This window comes from Carassius gibelio, chromosome B20, assembly GCF_023724105.1.
Source record: "Carassius gibelio isolate Cgi1373 ecotype wild population from Czech Republic chromosome B20, carGib1.2-hapl.c, whole genome shotgun sequence".
Classification (NCBI taxonomy): Eukaryota; Metazoa; Chordata; class Actinopteri; order Cypriniformes; family Cyprinidae; genus Carassius; species Carassius gibelio.
In genome coordinates, this window is record NC_068415.1 from 15,456,987 (window position 1) to 15,476,716 (window position 19,730).

The 19,730-nt window shown below is 36.5% G+C and overlaps 1 protein-coding gene across 1 annotated transcript in view; it reads left to right on the forward strand.

The window, feature by feature from the left end:
* Nucleotides 1-19,604, forward strand: part of daam1b (dishevelled associated activator of morphogenesis 1b) — a 57,468-nt gene extending 37,864 nt beyond the window's left edge. The window contains 12 exon segments of the mRNA XM_052586337.1: nt 357-464; nt 1,561-1,590; nt 2,093-2,190; nt 9,788-9,872; nt 11,313-11,419; nt 12,574-12,662; nt 13,346-13,514; nt 13,585-13,692; nt 15,340-15,400; nt 15,473-15,604; nt 17,464-17,634; nt 18,355-19,604. Of these exon segments, the coding sequence (XP_052442297.1) occupies nt 357-464; nt 1,561-1,590; nt 2,093-2,190; nt 9,788-9,872; nt 11,313-11,419; nt 12,574-12,662; nt 13,346-13,514; nt 13,585-13,692; nt 15,340-15,400; nt 15,473-15,604; nt 17,464-17,634; nt 18,355-18,567 (1,371 nt within the window). The 3' untranslated portion in view covers nt 18,568-19,604.
* Nucleotides 19,605-19,730: the final 126 nt, after the last annotated feature.

A 19,730-nucleotide genomic window follows, 5' to 3' on the forward strand; every position in this document is an offset into this window, starting at 1 on the left:
CTGTTAAGTATACATTTTAGTATGTTATTTTATTTAAATTGTTAAATTCTTTAAACTATTTCAATCGATACTCTTTAGAATTTAATTGAATAAAATGCGATTTATATTTTGAATTTTAAGAAACCATTAGCGTTGAATACAATTTTATTTATTTATACTTTTAATGTTATGAAACTATTTTATCTATACATTTTGCACTGAATAAAATAATTATTTTGCTGATTTATCTTTGAAGAAGTTTTTCAATTTTGCAGTGCATTTTCTACTTGAGTTTCAGAGTTTTACGATTAACAAAATATAGCATGTGACTTTGGACTGGACGGTGATTGAGTTACACATCCCACTCTCTTCCACAGAACAAGCTTGAGGGAACAGTCTGGGCAGACATTGATGACGGCAAAGTTTTCAAAATCCTAGACTTGGTGGATATTGAGAAGACTTTCTCTGCCTATCAGAGGCAACAGGTCACTAAACAATGCTTCTTTCACTGGTTTTCATCCAGAGTGATCTCACAAAGCATTCACTGTCTCTCATGCATGGTATTGATACATATACCCATGGTAATCCTGCATCACAGAGCATGGGGTTTGAATTAGCAGACTGTAAAATGCATTGATATCACCAGCAGTTTTCAATGAAAAGCAGACATTGGCAAACCGTCCTCATTATGCCTGGTAAACCACACACTTAGACTCATTATACAGCAATTACTAAACATTTCTTATGGCTTTACAGCCAAATTTGAGCAGAAAAAGAGAAGAAAAGAAAAAAAAGCTAGGTGCGATACAGCTCGAAACTTGACCGTATCTTCATAATTATATTTGAAAACAATGCATAAATGACTTTAAGCTGTTTTTAAAGCAACTTGAAAGCATGCTAAATGCATTAAAACAGAGATTCATAAAACCTCTCCAATTTCATCAAATTCTCAAAATTTATTAGATTTATTTCAGCATTATGGAAGCAAGATTATCACATGTATGGAAATAATTTTCTGTCTCATAGTAAAAATAAATAAATAAATAGTTTATGTAATTTATATCTAACACCTGGAACTTTATATTATTTATTAATTGCAAATCAATTTGTTACATTTGCAACTTAACTCTGATCTATCTTGGAGTTGCAGCAATTTTGCATGATTAGTATATCATAATTAATTTTTTGCAATTGCAATTTTATGTCCTGTCACTGCGATTATTTGTTGTAATTTCTCAGAATTATGGCTTTTCTACTGTGCAGAGTTTTTGTCCACTATCACAAAGCATCTAGATTTGATACAAGGTGGAATCGGAGAGGTAGCTTGTGACATTTAGCAGTTGTTTAGACATTAACTGGTCATCTGTGATCAACTATCATGCATCTTTCAATGCACACACACATGCATTTACAGACCTCCCAGAAGGCTCTGCTTTCATGCATCCTCACGCTCACCATTCACAACCCCAATAATGTCATCATGTGCACATGCCTGTTTGAGTTTGTTTTGGCTGAATTCACCAGACTACGCTGTCTCTCTAACATGTGCTGCATCTTCCTTGCTTCTTGCCTGCATTCTAGGACTTCTTTATGGTCAATAACTGCAAGCAGGTAAGTGTGGATGAACAGATCTAATAGTGTTTGCATCATCTCTCCCCTACTCACTCTTTCTATGTGTCATTCATTTTGTATCCAGACAATAAATAAAAGTGGAAACCTACCATGACTTTACTGATAATGTTTATATAAACTGCCCATATTGGTCAAAAGTTTGAAATTAGAATGATTTCCAAGCGATCATGCTCATGATCGTGAACATGGAGTAATGGCTGCTGAAAATTCTGCCTTGCATCACAGGAAAAATTACGTTTTAAAATATTCAAATAGAAAATGGTTATATAATATTTCACAGTTTTTACTGTATTTCTGATCAAATGAACAGTCTTGGTAAGACTTTTGAAAACAATTAAAAAATCTCATGTATTTCAAACTTTTGACTGGCAGTGTAAGTTTGAGATTCAGAATCGGAGTATATTGATTCTTTTATTTTAAATCTGATCTATAAAATTTCTCTTGGGTGAAATGTATCTCTTTTGTGACTCCAACCAAATAGAAAGAGACTGAAGACGATGCGCTGAGCTCCAAGAAAGTCAAAGAGCTCTCTGTCATCGATGGCCGCCGGGCTCAGAACTGCAACATCCTTCTCTCACGGTGAGTGATGTGTCTGCCCCGGGTATGAGTTCACCTCCGTCTGGTGTGTGTGTGTGTGTGGACCTCACTGGCCCTCCGGATGTAATGTCATATCCTGTAGGGCATACCTTCTGGTTGCTACGTCCTGGTTTGATACTGTATATTCCACCTTGGTTATTGTACCATTTCCTATCGGTGAAAGACATACCGCCCATACAGTGTGAGGTGGCTTCCTTGAATTCTTTGTAAATCAATGCAGCATGGGGCTTTAAAAAAGAACAGGGACTATTCTTCATTAAATTAGAGTGTTATATAATAAAAAAAACACACCTGACAACTTGGTTATCATTGCCAGGAAAGATATTTGACTTTCTCACTCAAAAGTAATATGCAAGGATTCTGTGATTCCAGAAGCTCCACAAATTGCAGTGGTTTGGGATTTCCATATCTAAAATATGCCCTTTGGATGCTTATTTGTGACCATGGAGCACAAAACCAGTCATACGGGTCAATTTGTCCAAATTGAGATTAATGCATTGTCTGAAAGCTGAATAAATATGATTTCCATTTATGTATTTTTGGCATAAAAGAAACCTTTATAATTTTGACCCATTCATATTGTTGGCTATTGCTACAAATATACCCCAGCAATTTAAGATTGGTTTTGTGCTCCAGGGTCGCATTTATGAAATATCATAAATAACATTTAAAGGCCATTTATGCTGCTAAAATATATATTTATTTCAAAGAAATGCTTTTCTTTTGGAACCTTCTATTCATCATAGAATATTGAGGATGAATGTATCATGGTTTTAACAAAAATGTTATGCAGCACAATGCTTTCAATATTGATAATAAGAAATGTGTGTTGAGCCACAAATCAGCATATTAGAATGATTTCTGAAGGATCATTTGACCCTGAAGACTGAACTGATGACTTTTTTACTGTATTTTTGATCAGATAAATGCAGCCTTTATGAACAAAAGAGACATATTAAAAAAATATATATTTAAAAGTCTAACTGCCCCCAAACCTCTGAAAAGTAAAATTGTGTACCATTTTTAAATCTAGTGCTTTTTTTTTTTTTTGAGTCTAGAGATTTCCCCAAAATATGAGCAGAAAATGTGAATTAATGGCCTGCTTATGGGTCCTGATGTTTATTAGCTTTCCATTTCCTTTGAAGATAATAAATATACACAGTACGAAGAAAAAATCTATTAAGATTTAGCATCTATTCAATGTATCCAAGCTTAATTTAATAAAAAGAGCAAAGATTGATTTATTTAATATATTTATTGGATTAAGTTGCCAATGTCACATTCCAAAGAGATTTATTAGCATTTCTTTTGAAATGGTTGTGCAGATTTATATTGTTTTAATTCAGCATGCCTCATTACCTCGATTTCATCTTTAAAGAATGTATTGTCAATTCAAAACTCAGGAAATATTTAATTAACTTATAATAGGAGAATCAAGCATCTCTAACCCAAAATATATGACATACTAAAGAAAAACACTACTGCGAGTCCTAGCTGTAGAACTCCTGGGTAGTTAAATATTATTCAGTGTTTACATATTTCCCTTTTATAGCTTCATTACAGATGTGACTTCAGTGTCAGAATGAGCTAAAATTAAACTGTCATCCATGCAGAGTTTATCCAGGGTTCCCACAGAGTTGATTTTTCTTAATTGCGATATTGTATTTACAAATTCTTTCATTACAGGATCCAATTCTTATTTTGGGTTACATATCTGTTTGTGACCTCAGGACTACCCTTTCTGATGAATCCCACAAAGCAAACTGTAACAGTTGGTCACAGCTGCCAATCCAGACGGTGTGGGATATATGACAGCTCCCTGACTGACTGCGGTTTGGCTTGGGACCAAAACACAAAGGTTCTCGTAAAGCAAGACTCCAAACTAAATGAAATGAACCAGACGATTCCATTATTGCCAGATTTACTCCAAAATCTTCCCTGCAGATTTTTATTTATGACTGTTTATGAACGACCGACATCGAGACCTCATCAAAACGCACATTAACAGAATCTGTAGATCATGGCCTGTGGATCTATTACACTCTCATCCTCCCTAAATGGTCTCTTAGGAGTCTCCACAAGAAGAGATTGGGGTGTAATCCATTGTACAGCCACCGAACGGACCACCCAAGATGAGATTCACAGGGATTTAAATAGTTTCGCGTCTCAAGTTGGAAGCCTGTAGAGTCATTAGTGTTGATTTAGGAATGGTGAATGTGGTGCTGGATGTCAGGGCGGTGGAGGGTGAGGTGGTGGTCTGGCTGGAGGGAGATGAGTCTCAGGAGTAATGTGTGCTAAATGATCAGTAATTAGAGTTTAGTTCATATTAACCTCTTAAGCACAAATGCTATTTTGGGGATTTCCGTTTTTCATTTTCCTTCCTAATTTTGAATGCTTCCCTATTCACATTCAAAAGTGTGAGATGACAAAGTTTGGTATCATTTTAAAGGAAACCCTTTGAAATTACATAAAACACTGTTGAAATTGATAAAAATGACAATATATGCTGTCTGTGTTATAATAAATAGGGAAAAAAACAAGGCGCTTTTTTATTTTATTTGTGTAAACTGAAGTTTGAAATAGTATAGCTCAGGCAATGAAGGGCCTAGTAACTTTAGACCAATTTCATGTTTTTCTAGCACATGTCAGCTAATAGAGGAAAAAAGAAATTTCTTTCTATCTTAATCTATGCAAAAGTTATTCTATTCCAACTGAAGGAAGGAATAATACCATTTTTGTACAAAATTTTAGTCTAAATAAGTATGAAGTCATCTTTTGCACACTTGCAGTATGGAATAATGTGATATCTGTATATTATTTTACAGAAAACACTCAGAAGTTACATAAAAAGCTGCTGTTTGTGACAAATAGTATTATTTATGTTGTTTCACATATGATGAACCATCTCAATACAATGTGCTTTTTTGTGTGTATGTTTTCTGAACAGTCTTTCAAATAGAATAAATCATATTAGGCAATAGCGACATGCATAGAATTATTAAAATATCTGGTCTGTCACAGTCTTAAATAGAATCCACAATTTCCAGCTTAATATCATTTCATTTATGTCTATTCTGCATCATGTAAAGATTGGGAGACCTTGCCTGTCTCAAGCATGTATGATATTTCATATTTATAGCGTGTCTGTTTGTTATTATTCAAAACCAGCGATAAATCCGCGTCCCCGAAGCTTCAACGCGAACTTCGGAGCGTCAACAAACTAATTTATGTTCATCCACCCAGTATACTGTACTGTTTACTGTATATTCACTGAAATGCGGTCAAATATGAAAATTATGAAAATAAACAGATAAGCTTATGGCTAGCGGAGCTTCGAGGCTTCAAAATAAAGAATGAAATGTATAAAAGCAAGTATCACGCGTATACGCTTACCAGATGCGCGTCCTGACCTCTCCACGGCGACGGTGGTCCTCCATAACTTGTATTATGAATATTATTCATTGTTAATCCGGAGATTCTTCCGCGTGTAGTTTCCCCCTCGCGTGGTCTTTGTTTAGAAGCAGCCAAACACTCGATTTCCCTTCGGCCAGCGGTTCTGTGACGTCACCGGACGGAAACAGGACGGGGCAGTAAGTGACCCCCCTGTTGCGGCTATTCGCACCTCTGACTGGTTCAGACGGCTTTTGAGTGACAGCTATTAGGACTAATAGCGCTTCACAAAGAGATCAGATGTGTATAGCAGGAAAAAGGCTTTAGTGCGCATCATATGAGTTAGAGGTCTGGTCAGCGCTCACAGGGCTTTGGACCTCTATTGCGCACTTGTACAGAACGCTTTATATCTCAGCAATGGAAGCACGCAGAAACGTAAAAATGGTCTTGTTTGAAAGAAGAGATTCTAATCTAAAAGATTATATCGAGTATATAGGTATGCGTGGCTGTTTGCGGCTGACTGAAGCGGTGCAAAATGTATAAATAATAAGGTGAGAAATTTTACATCGCGATTCTGTTGAAGATCATTCGATCTGTGATTGTCACACAATAAAATGATCTACATCATCAGATTCCTGAGAATGAGAGCTTTCTTGTGATATATGACTTGACTGTTTTGTGAAAAATATTTTAAATACACATTCTTACGAAAACGTATTCACAATCGTTAGATGGAAATTTATGGGGGGGGGAAATATATTTCTTAGCTTAATTTGACTACTTTATGTATCATAAAACCCCAATTAATGGTATTCTTTGTAAAGAAAACACTCTAAGCTTTCAAATGAACCCATTTTTGGGCAAATGCCATATAAGGAAGGATATGCAAATGAGACACAAACATGTGGCATGCTATTTTCGGACCCGGTACCGGGGTTTCTCCACCCCAAAATGAAAATTTTGTCATTAATCACTAATCACTAAGTCGTTCCAAACCCGTAGAAGCTTCAATCATCTTCGAACACAATTCGAAGTAAGATATTTTGGATGAAAACAAGGAGGCTTTTGTGACTGTCCCATTGACTGCCAATAAATTACACTGTCAATGTCCAGAAAAGAACGAAAGAAATCGTCAGAATAGTCCATCTGCCATCAGTTGTTCAACCGTAACATTATGAAGCGACGAGAATACTTTTTGTACTTAAGAAAACAAAAATAACGACTTTATTCAACAATTTGTCTCTTCTGCCTCCACATCACCGTAGCACCATTTTGGATAATATCTGCTGAATACAAGCAGCGTACGCTGTGTCTGTGTCAGCTGCGACATAAGGATACATTTGTTATGTGTATAATGTATTTACACTTTGATTTGAATGAAAACCGCATCTCTGCAGCGCGGTATACTGTATACTGATACAAAAAGTATACTCGTATCCAAAATATCTTAAATTGTGTCTTAAATCGGGATTATATTTCAAATAAATAATGTTCTTTTAAACTTTTTATTCATCAAAGAATCCAGAAAAAAATGTATCATGGTCGCCAAAAAATATATTAACCAGCACAACAATTTTCTACATTCAACACTGTTTCTTGAGCAGCAAATCAGCATTTTAGAATAATTTCTAAAGGATCATGTGACACTAAAGACTGGAGTAATGATGCTGAAAATGTACATTAACAGGATGAAATAATCACAAAGTGCTAATTATATTATTTATTACATTTTTTGAATAGATGATTGTCCTTGTTGGGACAATCTAACAGTCGAATATTTGCTGGGTGTTATTGATTATTCCATTTTGACTATAAGGGGAGCTCAAATGTCTGATTTCAGATAGAACTACTGGTTTTCTCCCAATAAGTTAATATACAGCCTATTATGATAAAGTTGTAAGAATATGAAAAGAAAGAAGCTTCAAATTAATATTTTAAAGTGCGTGAATAAATCCAACCACCCCTATAGATTTATGTTTCACTTTCCATAATCCATGACCGACAGAGGAGCATCTTGGCTGCAGGGATTTAAAACTTTATCAAGACTCAAACTTACACAGGCAGAGACTGGATTTTGAACAGGTAGGGTACAAGTGATTACAAAACATTTCAGCCAGTGTGTATATATATATATAGTGGATATATTATTTACCTGTTATAAGATGCATTTGGTTTTGAGTCAAGCACTTCATTGTAGTACTACAGTGATAGCTCTTCAGTGCACAGCGCGAGCAGCTCAAACTACAATGCAGAATATTAATAACTATGACTGGGACTGTTATATACATACTATTATAATGAGAAGACCATGATACTAAAATGCTATGAATTTAGTTTAGCTGCCGTGTTTCTGCACATTGTTTCATGAAGAACGCGTCCACAAAAGGAGTTCGCATTCGGGCCCTTTTTGCAAGTAGCCTATAAGTCTTAATATTCACATTATGTTGTGTAAATAACGAACCGTATTCTATATGAAATTATGAGTTGAATTCCATTGATTAAAATCTTTCTATCAAATGCGTCACTTTACTGGCCATCTTCAGCGCACGCATCTCAAAACAGAAATGCAGAACATTAACTGCTAACATTTTAGGCTAACGTTATAATGAGAGCACTATTGTAAAAAATAAATAAAAATAAAAAAATTGTTATGGTTTCGCCGACGTTAAATGTTAGCTATCTGTTTATCAAAACAAAACATTACTTACCCCGTTTATATCTGCAAGGTGTTCATTACACAATTTCCCTGTGTGTTAACATCAGTATTTATGTTAGTCGAATGTCTGATTTAATGTATTTTGCCCCGCCCCCAAACATATGATTGGACTATCAGTCGAATATCGGCAAGATTCGAAAATTCCGATTCGACTATGAAAATCCTTAGTCAGGGACACCCCTAGCTTGGCCCTAATCCTCCTCAGTTTATCTGTATATCTGAAATTCAGTTTTGTTAACATCAGCACAAGCATACATATGCTCTCAAAGCCAAAACACATGGAGTAAAGGTTAAATGTGTGGCTAAAACTTTGATTTTGATTTCATTGGGTCTCTAAAGGTTTGATTCATGCATTTCACAATCAAGGTAAGGTCCTTGTGACCACATGAAATGGAAAGTCTTCTGCAGCTCCACTAGATTTTCCTCCCACTGTGTCTCCTGCTTATTACTCGCTGATTAAACAATGTGGTTACGCTAATGACCTCCTAATAATGACGTTGGCTTGCCTCTGAATGAACTGAGGCTCCCATTATTTTCCTCTTTTCCTTCCTGAGTTCAGCTTCACTCACTCCTGTAAGCATGTGAACTTTGTTAGAAAGAACGCTGGGAATTGGAAGAGCTGTTTGGCACAAACACCGCGACTCAAACATGGAAAGAGCTCTGGCCGTGTTTCACTGCGTCACTGCTGTGGTTTGCAGTCTCTCTGGATCCTGGCTGGGGAACGAAGGCTGCTCTCCAACTCTGATCTCAGACCCGTCAAACACCTGTTCATCCTGGCCCAAAGTCTGCACACAGCTATCTCTGGATCAGATGTGTCTCTGGATCATTATTATGCAATCTTGGAGAGTGGGCTGCACTGATGGATTCTACTCTGGGAGGGTTTGACTGTCTCTGTCGGAGGGCTACTAAGAAGATCGGCCAATGCCTTCAATTATAGGAGGAAGATATTTATCTTTCCTAGATTGACAGTTTGTTTTACAACATACTTGTCATTTATAGTTCAAACTAATTGGTGGAAAGGCCAGGAACTCACATATGACAAACTAACCACAAATGTCATGTTGCTGTTGAGACACAACCAGTGATGATCACAGATTATTTTCAGCAGGCAAATGCTGGGTTAACTTCTATGAGTCATGCGATAATATCACTTCTTCACTCCAGTAATGATATATAGAGTTAGCCAGGAAATTCTTGGTAACTGGAACAAACACTTGGGTTCAACATTGGGCCTCAAGATTAATAGCTCTTCTAAATAACATACACTAATTTATTTATACTATATGCCAAAGGAAAATTTATGCAAGCGGAGGAATTTCCCAGCAATTTCCTTTTTCGCAGTGTGATTAATTACAGTTCACTGAGTTTTCTGCTGATGTGGATCTATCACTCGGATTTCATTTGAGAATTCATTTCAAATGACTTTATTTGTCCCAGTCGGCTTGATCTGTATATCCTGTGCTTGTGTTTCAGAATGAAACTTTCCAATGAGGAAATAAAGAGGGCTATTCTGACTATGGACGAACAGGAAGATCTGCCCAAGGACATGCTGGAGCAGGTGAGTGAGGGACAGAAGGAAAAGCATTCTGGATTTAAAACAGCTATGTATGGAAACTTGGTAAAAAAAAAAAAAAAAAAAAAGTAGTAAAAAATTCAACAGGTAATGATGAGAGCAAGTTTAATTTAAGAAAAAGAGTCACATTAAGCTCCATAAAACTTACTGCCAGATTCTGAAAAAGAAATTCTTCAAACAGTGGTAGAAGAATAACTGGTGCTGGTCTTTCAAGAGTCACTTGAAAGTTTCTTCTTCGCCTGTTTTATTTCTGACCTCACTGACCCAGTGAGCATTGTGTTGTCCAATGGTCATGTCTTAACTTCTGTATGGCATTAGTTTTGAATATTTCTCATGGGGTGTTAATCATTTTTGACATCTCACTCCGAGTTAAAGATGCAGTCGGTAACTTTTGACGCTCTAGCGGTTAATAAACAGAACTGCTTGCGTCTTGCGGAAGAACATTGTAGCCGGAGCTACTTCTCTCTGTTTGTGTCTATGAAGAATCACAAAGGTACTGGGTTACTCCGCCGCGGTGCCCCCGAAGCAATCTAAAATAGTCCGAATATAAACACTTATTATAGGTGCACCCTAGTGGTTTAGGACAAGCTAAAAACACGGTTTGGAAAATGGATTCATGGTGTACTCGCTTATTATGTAAATTTTTCTACATTTTGAACACAAAAAAAGTTACGGACCGGGCCTCTGATTGGTTGTTTTTTACCGGGAGCACATGACTTTCTGCAAATGGCAATAGGACCACTGGGAGGAGCCAGAGGAGCTTGATTTTTTCACACATTATCTGTCTCATATTCTACTGTCAGGACATAATGACAGGTTTAATAAATATGTAAAAAAAAATTTTTTACAAAAGTTCCCTACAGCACCTTTAAGCCTCTTCTTTTTTTTTTTGCTCATTTTATCTGTAAAAGAAAACATGCCTAATAATTCTGCACACCTGAATATAAAGGGTTTTAAATGCTCAAATGCAAAATTAATAGTAGTTATTAAGATTGATGTGGTTTGGAATTGAAAAAAATGTGCTTGAGGAAAAAAAATTATCAGAATATCAATGTGCCTAATAATTATGCACGCAGTATATAACACTGCAATCATGAGAAATACATTTATGCATTTAGCAGACACTTTTATCCAAAGCGGCTTACAGTGCATTCAGGCTATACATTTTTTTACCTAACAATAATAAAATAACAATTGTGAGCCATGAAGTTGCAATTCTGGAAAACAGCCACTGTTTAATAATGCAATAATGGAAGCAGCCACATTGTGAGAAATAAAGTTGCAATTGTGAGATAAATGTAACTGTAAGAAACTAAGTTACAATCATCCCTGAGTTACTTATTTTAATATCACTTAAGACTGCTTAAGGGTGATTCTCTGTTATTAGTGCTGTTGTAATTGATGATGTTTTCTTCACTGCTCCAGATGCTCAAGTTTGTCCCAGAGAAATGTGATGTGGACCTACTAGAGGAGCACAAACATGAGTTGGACCGCATGGCAAAGGCGGACCGCTTCCTCTATGAAATGAGCAGGTAGGACATTTAATCATGATGATGACAGTTTAAGTGAGCTGTTCATATAGGACACGTCTTATTTTTTGTCCATGCAAACATACACAAGCCTTTGACCATTGTGATGCATCTAGAGTAAGAAGAAGTAAAAAAATGCATCACGAGTGTAAATAGAAATTTCCTTTTTCACAATTCTACTTTTATCACGAGGAGCTTTATTTAATTAGATAAATGTGATGGCTTAACTAAGTTAACCTTTGTCCATTTGGAAATAAAGGCTCCTAATTCTCTAAAAAGGAAGATGAGCTCAGAAACCTTCAGCTGATTCCTAAATGTTGCTGCACACAACCCATAAGCCCCATTGCTGATTGGCTTGGATCTTTATTTCATCTTGGCACCACGATGAGCATCATGCTGTTCACCTCCACAGTCCCACACAGTGGATTTCATGATGTTGGCTTCGTACGTTGTAATGTAAGGAATATCTCATCCGTGAGGGCCACCCACCACTGAACAGTGACTTATTCAGATCTGTTTCAAACACGTGGTGTTAGAAGTAAATGTGATTTCCTGTAGGAAGGAAGGAAGTTAAAGGGTTATGGATCCTGGGTGACACACTGATCTGGTCAGACTGAGGATCCCGTTCAGCATCAATATTTTCTGTAACTAAATAAGTACTATCTTATGGTAGACATGCAGAGGAGCTCAGCCAAACAAAGCACAGGTGCTTGGCTTGCTTGCTTTTTCTTCCTCTGTTTATGAGACCCTAGTGAGTTTTTTTTTTTGCTCCACTGTGGCTGATGTGTTTGGAGTATAGAGGATGGAAGACAAATCGTTCCAAGAATCGACTGGCTTGTCCGATTTAAGTCTCTAAGGCTGTGTTTAGGCCCTCGGCAAGTGCTGCAACCTAGGTGATTGTCCCCGACACGGGACTGCTGAATGCAACACAGCAGCATCAGGCTCAGAGCACTGCTTCAGACTGTTTGTTCTTTATTCAGTGGAACCATTAATGCTGTGTATACAGATCATGTGTGTTTTATTGTGTCATATACAAGACAGTAAATCTCTACCGCTCATTTAGAATCTATAATGGGTGATGTAGTGTGCAATCCTTTTAATGGACCTTCTTTTATATTTTTCCCTGGCACAATCCTTTCTCTTTGTCCTCCATACAGAATTAACCATTACCAGCAGAGGTTACAGTCTTTGTACTTCAAAAAGAAGTTTGCAGAGAGGATTGCAGAAATTAAACCTAAAGTTGAAGGTTTGTGCATGTGCACTTTAAACACATTTGCATTGCAAAAATCATATTTGATTATTTCTATGGCAAAGCTGTCAGCATCATTACTCCAGTCTTCAGTGTCACATGATACTTCAGAAATCATTCTAATATGCTGATTTGCTAATGAAAAAGCATGTATCATTATTGCTATTAATGTTGAAAACGGTTATGCTATTTAACATTTATTCCGAAACCATTATATACTACTATTCAAATGTTAATGCTTTTATTCAGAAAATATACATAAAAGTTTTCAAATAAATGCTGTTCTTTTGACATTTCCATTCATCAAAGAATTCTGAAATAATGTTTCCACAAAAATATTAAGCAGCAAAAACTGTTTGTAACTTTGATGATAATAATAAGAACCATTATTAATAACTGAGCACCAATTCATAATATTAGAATGAAGGAACATGTGACACTGCTGCTGAAAATTCAGCATTACCATTAAATAAATAAATTACATTTTAAATTATATTCAAATAGAAATAGTTTTAATTTGTAATATTTCACCATATTACAAGATGTTACAGTTAACATTAATACCTATTCTACTAATATTCTACTGCTTAAATTTGCTAGTGATAATGATAACAGTATTGTTCCAGTATAGTTCATGAACATTAACCATTTTAGCCTTGTTCTTTGTGTTTCTTTTTCAGCACTGTCCAAGGCCTCAAAAGAGGTGCTGCACAGTAGAAATCTCAAGCAGTTGCTGGAGGTGGTGCTGGCGTTCGGCAACTACATGAACAAAGGACAGAGAGGCAACGCTTACGGCTTCAAAATCTCCTCACTCAACAAGATTGCAGACACCAAGTCCAGCATCGACAAGTGAGAAGATATGCCCGTTATTTCTAGCTTTTATATTCATTCATTTATTGTGGTCTTCGTTGCATTGCAGAAATATCACTCTCCTACACTACCTGATCACCATTCTGGAGAAGAAGTACTCTAAAGTCATGATCTTCTCAGAGGAGCTGCAGAACGTGCCGGGAGCTGCAAAAGTAAAGTAGGTATAGTTTCAGAGTGGCTGGTGTGTGCTTCTATCATCAGCTTTACGAATTTACAGGCCTTTAGGGTCTACTTGAGCTAAATGGATTTTGGAAATAGTTTTTGTGGTGTCACTCCCGCCAACCACTGGGCTTCAATCCATGCTGTGGGTCATACAAGCTTTTGGTTAGTCACATATGCAGAGCAAAACCCTAAATCATAGTTGGAGGAAATGGGGCCCTTTGTGTGCTGAAATATATAAGTGGAAGAGAGCTACATGCTTACATGCCACCAAAGCAGAGAGATCTCCACTCGATGACCTCTCGAGACCTGCGTGCCAGCAAATCTGGGCCGAATTGTGAGAGATATGCTTGTGACATTCTTACCCTTTGGAAAATACTTTCTAATTTTGTGTCGTTGCTTTAAAGGAACTATCCAAATGTACAGTAGAACGGCCACTAAACTACTTTCTAGTCACGCCAGCAAGACTAATGTAATCATGCTCGGTCCACAAGTGAAGTCACAAGACCGTCATCTCATTTGAGGGGGTAGAGTGAATGAAATAAAGGATTCTGTTTGTTTGACTCGCTCTATAAGTCAGTGTCATTTATTTAACAAATAAAAATATGTTCCAGGGTCAGTACAGTGAGTTTGAATGGCCATTGAGATTTGTCCATAATAACCTGTTATAATGGCCTATTTGTGTCTGGAGGGAGGAATAAAGGATGCAAAGATTGAAGACAAGCGGCTATCAGTCCTACTGAGGTCATTTGGGCAACTAAGAATAGCTCGGCTCGGTTCACACACATTATATGCAGTATCTGACTAATGGAGTCACTTCAGTGCTATCACAGGGGTTAAAGTTCAGATAAATGCCTGTTAGACATATCTGTGCTTCATATCAGTGTGACCTGTTTGGATAAAAGGCTAAAAATGGTCAGCCTGTATGGCATATGGAGATTTTTGTTACATGGCCATTTATTTAAAAAGGGCCCATATACAGCTGACTGTGACTGAGAGATGTACAGTACATATACAAATATAGAAATATTTAATAATTAAATTGCTATAAAACATGGTATTTAAATATGATAGAAATATTAAAAAACACATTTTGGTATAAAAAAAAAGAAACATTTAATGTAATCGTTTAAATTAGATTAAAAGGTCAACATTTACATTATTCAAATCTATAGTTAGTCATTTTTTATATTATTTTAATGGACCTGAGATAGCATACTGTAAACTAACTGTTGTAACAAATACTGTTACAAATGTATTGCTCATTGATGATTAATTTAAACATAAAACATTAAAATGTATAATTCTCGCTGGTAAATTTTAAGTTGTTGTAAAAAAAAAAAAAAAAAAAAGGTTCAGAACATTCAGATATTCTAAAAAGCATTGCTTTTTTTTACATTCAGTTAAAATTTTTTATGGACTTGCTCACATATTTTTAATTGATTCAGCTTGCTGCTTTTTTTATATCCTATTTCTGTCTCTTTGTTATGTATTTTATAGTAGACTGAATTAAGGTTTTATTGAATTTCTCCTTACCTGGACGACAGCTTAATTTAAAAGTGTCACAGTTTACCCCAATCCCCTGTAGAAAATACATTCTTGATCACATACAATGAGTGGGATCTCTGTGATTGTGTCTTTCCAGCATGACTGAACTGGAGAAGGAGATCAACAATCTTCGCAGTGGCTTAAAGAGCGTAGAGAGCGTAAGTGCTGCATGATTCCTCTTTTTCAGGCTTAAAAGCAAATCATGTACAGCGTGTCTGTCTCTCATGCAGGAGCTAGAATTCCAGAAGAAGTGTCCTCAGGAGTATGGGGATAAGTTTGTGTCAGTAGTCAGCCAGTTCATCACAGTGGCCAGTTTCAGCTTCTCTGATGTCGAGGACTCCCTCAGTGAGGCCAAAGAACTGGTGAGTGTGTGTTGCACTGCATTGGTTTGAGTGTGTATTTTTAAGATGCACATCCTGGTGCTCAGCATTTCCTTCAAAGGCCAGCTGGAGGAACAGGCTGCGCTCACTCTGGACGTCCTGCTGCGTGCAGGAGCTGACCTTCAGCCTCTCGCTGTGAACGCTTCCTGTGTAGTGACCCTGGCACTTTCACTGGCCTCTGGGGGCCCCACAGGACACAGAGAGGGAACAGAACATTTAACTCTTATTGCTTTCGAGAGGTCCATCTGTGCAGAGGGAGGCAGCTGTAAACACGCACGCTTCACAATATCTTCCAGTCCTTTGAGGGGAAATGGGTTTTGAATGTTAATATATCTCATAAATGGGACAGCCCACATTTAAGTTTTTTAAAATGTACTCTTTGTGTTCATGTTAACGTCATATTTCTATGATATATTATTTATTATTTAATGCATATAATTATTGTTTAATAAATAGGACGTATTATTAATATATATCAGTAACACCACACATATGTTTTGTTTGTTTGTTTTAGTTTTATTTAAATTACTGAAAAATATTAGTTAACAATACCACCACTGCAAATGATTTGATATTTAGGAGTCTTACTGACTTGATACACACAGGGATCCTCGTTATGATATCATCATCTCTTTTTGTATTGGGGTTTTTCAGTGTCTTTCAAATATTAATAAGCAGTGAAAGATATATTTTTTTCTAATAAATGTTTTTATGCAAAAAATATATATATATATATATATATATATATATATATATATATATATATATATATATATATATATATATATATATATATGTTTTTTTTTGCATAAAAACATTTATTAGAAAAAAATATATCTTTCACTGCTTATTAATATTTGAAAGACACTGAAAAACGTTTTTTAATTACATTTTACTACTTTTTAATGAGCCTTTTTCTTTATAATGCTATCATGAGGTAAAATGTACATAAATTTACACACATAAATGCACCATAACATGCCACGTGCATTCTATAGCAGAAAAGATGGATCTGCAACCCAACCTAGGCCTCTTGTCTGAAGTCTGAGACTGATAAGAAGAGATATAAAAGCAGGGCAAAGGAGAAATAAAAATATGCCCCTTGGCTCAGGCACATACAGGCCCATGGAGGAGCTGTTCCATATGGCAGTGATAAAGGCACATCAAAGGCATTGTGGGAAGACTAGTCCTCCTCCCCTGTGGTGAGACGGCACGAGGCAGCAGCAGTGCCACGGCAAGACTTCAGTCCCCTGTGTTCAGCCTGCAGCCAGTCACTGGAGAAATCTGGGTTAACAACACCAATTTATGCTTGGCTACCGGTGACCGGATAACTAGCAGTGCGTCACACACTTCATTTACCAGAAGTTCATTAGACCCCCAGAGTTTGTTATAATGCTGCCTGGCCATTTCACTGCAATTTGTTCCTCTTGGTTTGCACTTTCTTTGGACTGTAGAACATTCTTTATATATATATAGTGAAAAAATTATTTTATTATCACTACATTTCACATACATTTTACAAGAGTAAACATTTGTATTACTATTATTATTATTATGTATTATTTAGCAACAATGTTCAGTATTATGTAAACGAATATTTCTTTTATTTAAATATCATATATGATACAAGTTTTATGCTACTTTTACTACCTTTTTTTAAATAATAAAAAAAAATGTCCCTCAGCTGGATTATGAGCCATGTTTGTTCCTCTAAAATATTTACGAGTTTTTCTTGAGGCTTTTCCTCAGGATTTTCTTGAAGTCTTCATGTTCACATCATTACTCTGAAAGTAAAGAGAGCAGGAAATAACTTTCATATGACCAGTGCTCCTGTTCTCCAGTTCTTAAAGGCAGTCAAGCACTTTGGTGAAGATGCTGATAAGATGCAGCCCGATGAGTTCTTTGGGATATTCGACCAGTTCTTGCAGTCCTTTGCAGAGGCCCGTCAAGAGAATGAGAACATGCGCCGACGCAAAGAAGAGGAGGAGCGCAGGGCACGGATGGAGGCTCAGGTCCGTGAGGTTTCAAATTCAGTTAATTTTGAAGTTTTGAATAATTCATCATTTATTTTTTTATTATTGTTGTTATCTTAAATGAGTAATACTTGTATTTGTCAATTATTAATGTTTTTTGAATGTTCGCAAATATACTATATTTTTGTTTTTTGCTACTTTTAATTTATTTTTTTAAACGTAAAAAATCTCAGCTAATAACGTTAGCATGTGTCATACATGTTGTTCCATTCGTTTGGTTCAATTGGTCCGGACCGAAAAGGAAAATGATACATCTGGTCACACTGGCATTTTTAACATCGAACCTATAGTTACCGAAACAAAAGGCAGTGATAAGTTCATAACCTGATTGGTTGGGTTGAATGACGTATATTTTGTAACAGAACACTCAAAACAAGAAAAGAAGGTATATTTGACTTGGTGTATAACATCAACGTTCCCATTCACGTTCGTTTGGATTCAGTCCGCTTGTTTGGTGCGTACCAAGTTTCCGACAGCAGCGTTCACACTTACTCAAACGAAGCGCACTAACAGAGCAATCGTCTTAATCGAACCAAACGTGAAGTGTGAACACATACTTAATCAACTGACAGCATCTGCTGCAATACTAGAATAATGCATTAATGCTCAAGCCAAAACACTTAAGAGGTCCATAACTCATCTCTTCATTTTTCACCCATTCACTGCCAAATCTGACATCATCTTTTCGATATCTTTCAGCTCAAGGAGCAGAGGGAGAAAGAGAAGAAGGCTCGAAAAGCCAAAGAGAACGGAGAGGATGATGGGGGCGAGTTTGACGACCTGGTGTCAGCTTTGCGTTCTGGAGAGGTTTTCGATAAAGATCTGTCCAAGATGAAGCGCAATCGCAAACGCATCAACAGCCAGACGTCAGATGCCGGCAGGGAGCGTCCAATTACCAAGCTCAACTTCTGAACGGCGGTCAAGCTGACCAACCACTGAGACGCATTTCATTACAACCCAACAACCTCCCTGTGGTGGTGAATCTCCTCAGAGGAAAGCATGTTTACCCAAAGACGGTCAGCTTATCATGTGTCATGTGACTGTAATGGGAAACCTGTCCAAACGAGAGAGAAAAGACTCTCAGAAATTAGGAATACAGCTGCCAAATAAACCTAATTTAATGATTTATTTCATCAAGAGTGCTGGAGCACCCGAATATTATCAGAAATTGAGATAACTGTGGGTTTACTGATTGGATATGAATCAGAAACTCGGCTCATTTGACCATAGAAACTGCAAATCTTGTCAACCCCAATTTTTCTTCCTGTAACCAAACAAATCGCCAAAAGTAACACTCATCTGAATGTCTCCATTTCTTGCTTTTCTGACTGATTCAAAGTGGGAATAGATGTTATTTAAAAATTCAATGACAAGTCTGTACATAGGTCAGTGAAAACCTGTAAAGTGACTGTACACCTTTAAGAGAAGGATTTTGCCCTTTAGACAAAAGGTGTTTTTTTGTGTGTGTGTGTGAGTGTTTAAAGGAATATTACTGATATTGATAACCAGGGTTCTGGGTTGCTTTTTCAGAAAGAGGACTGCATTGTGATATTCAATACAGACTGACTGGGAATGGTTTTTTAAAGGTGTGTTTTTAGGGGCCTCTGGAGCCTATGTTGTCTCAAACACTTTGGATGGTCATTGTACAGACTCTATGCAGTTTCTGATGTCAAGTGTTGGTCTCTGTTTGAGGAGTTTTCATGTGAAATGAAGTCATATTTAAAATGCTCTGTAAGTAACTGGATCAAGGCAATACTCTTCTTCCCTTAACGTTCTTCCATCCTGTCTGGAATCTCTCCTGGCTTTTTATTAGCAGCCTAGTTTATGTTGTAAAAGTTGCAAAGTTTCCTTTTTCAGTGTAAGATACCTCCATTGGAATTTTATAATTTAATTAAAACACAACCTTCCATTGTCAGATGAATCATAAGAGAATAAATGGAAGAATCCGAGTCGTATTTTCTTTTATGTTGTCAATTTAAGTTTCGTCTGATTGTTAGTGAATGTTAATGCAAAAAAAGAAACTTTATATATATTATATACATATATAAAAAAATAAAGAAATAAATACACACACA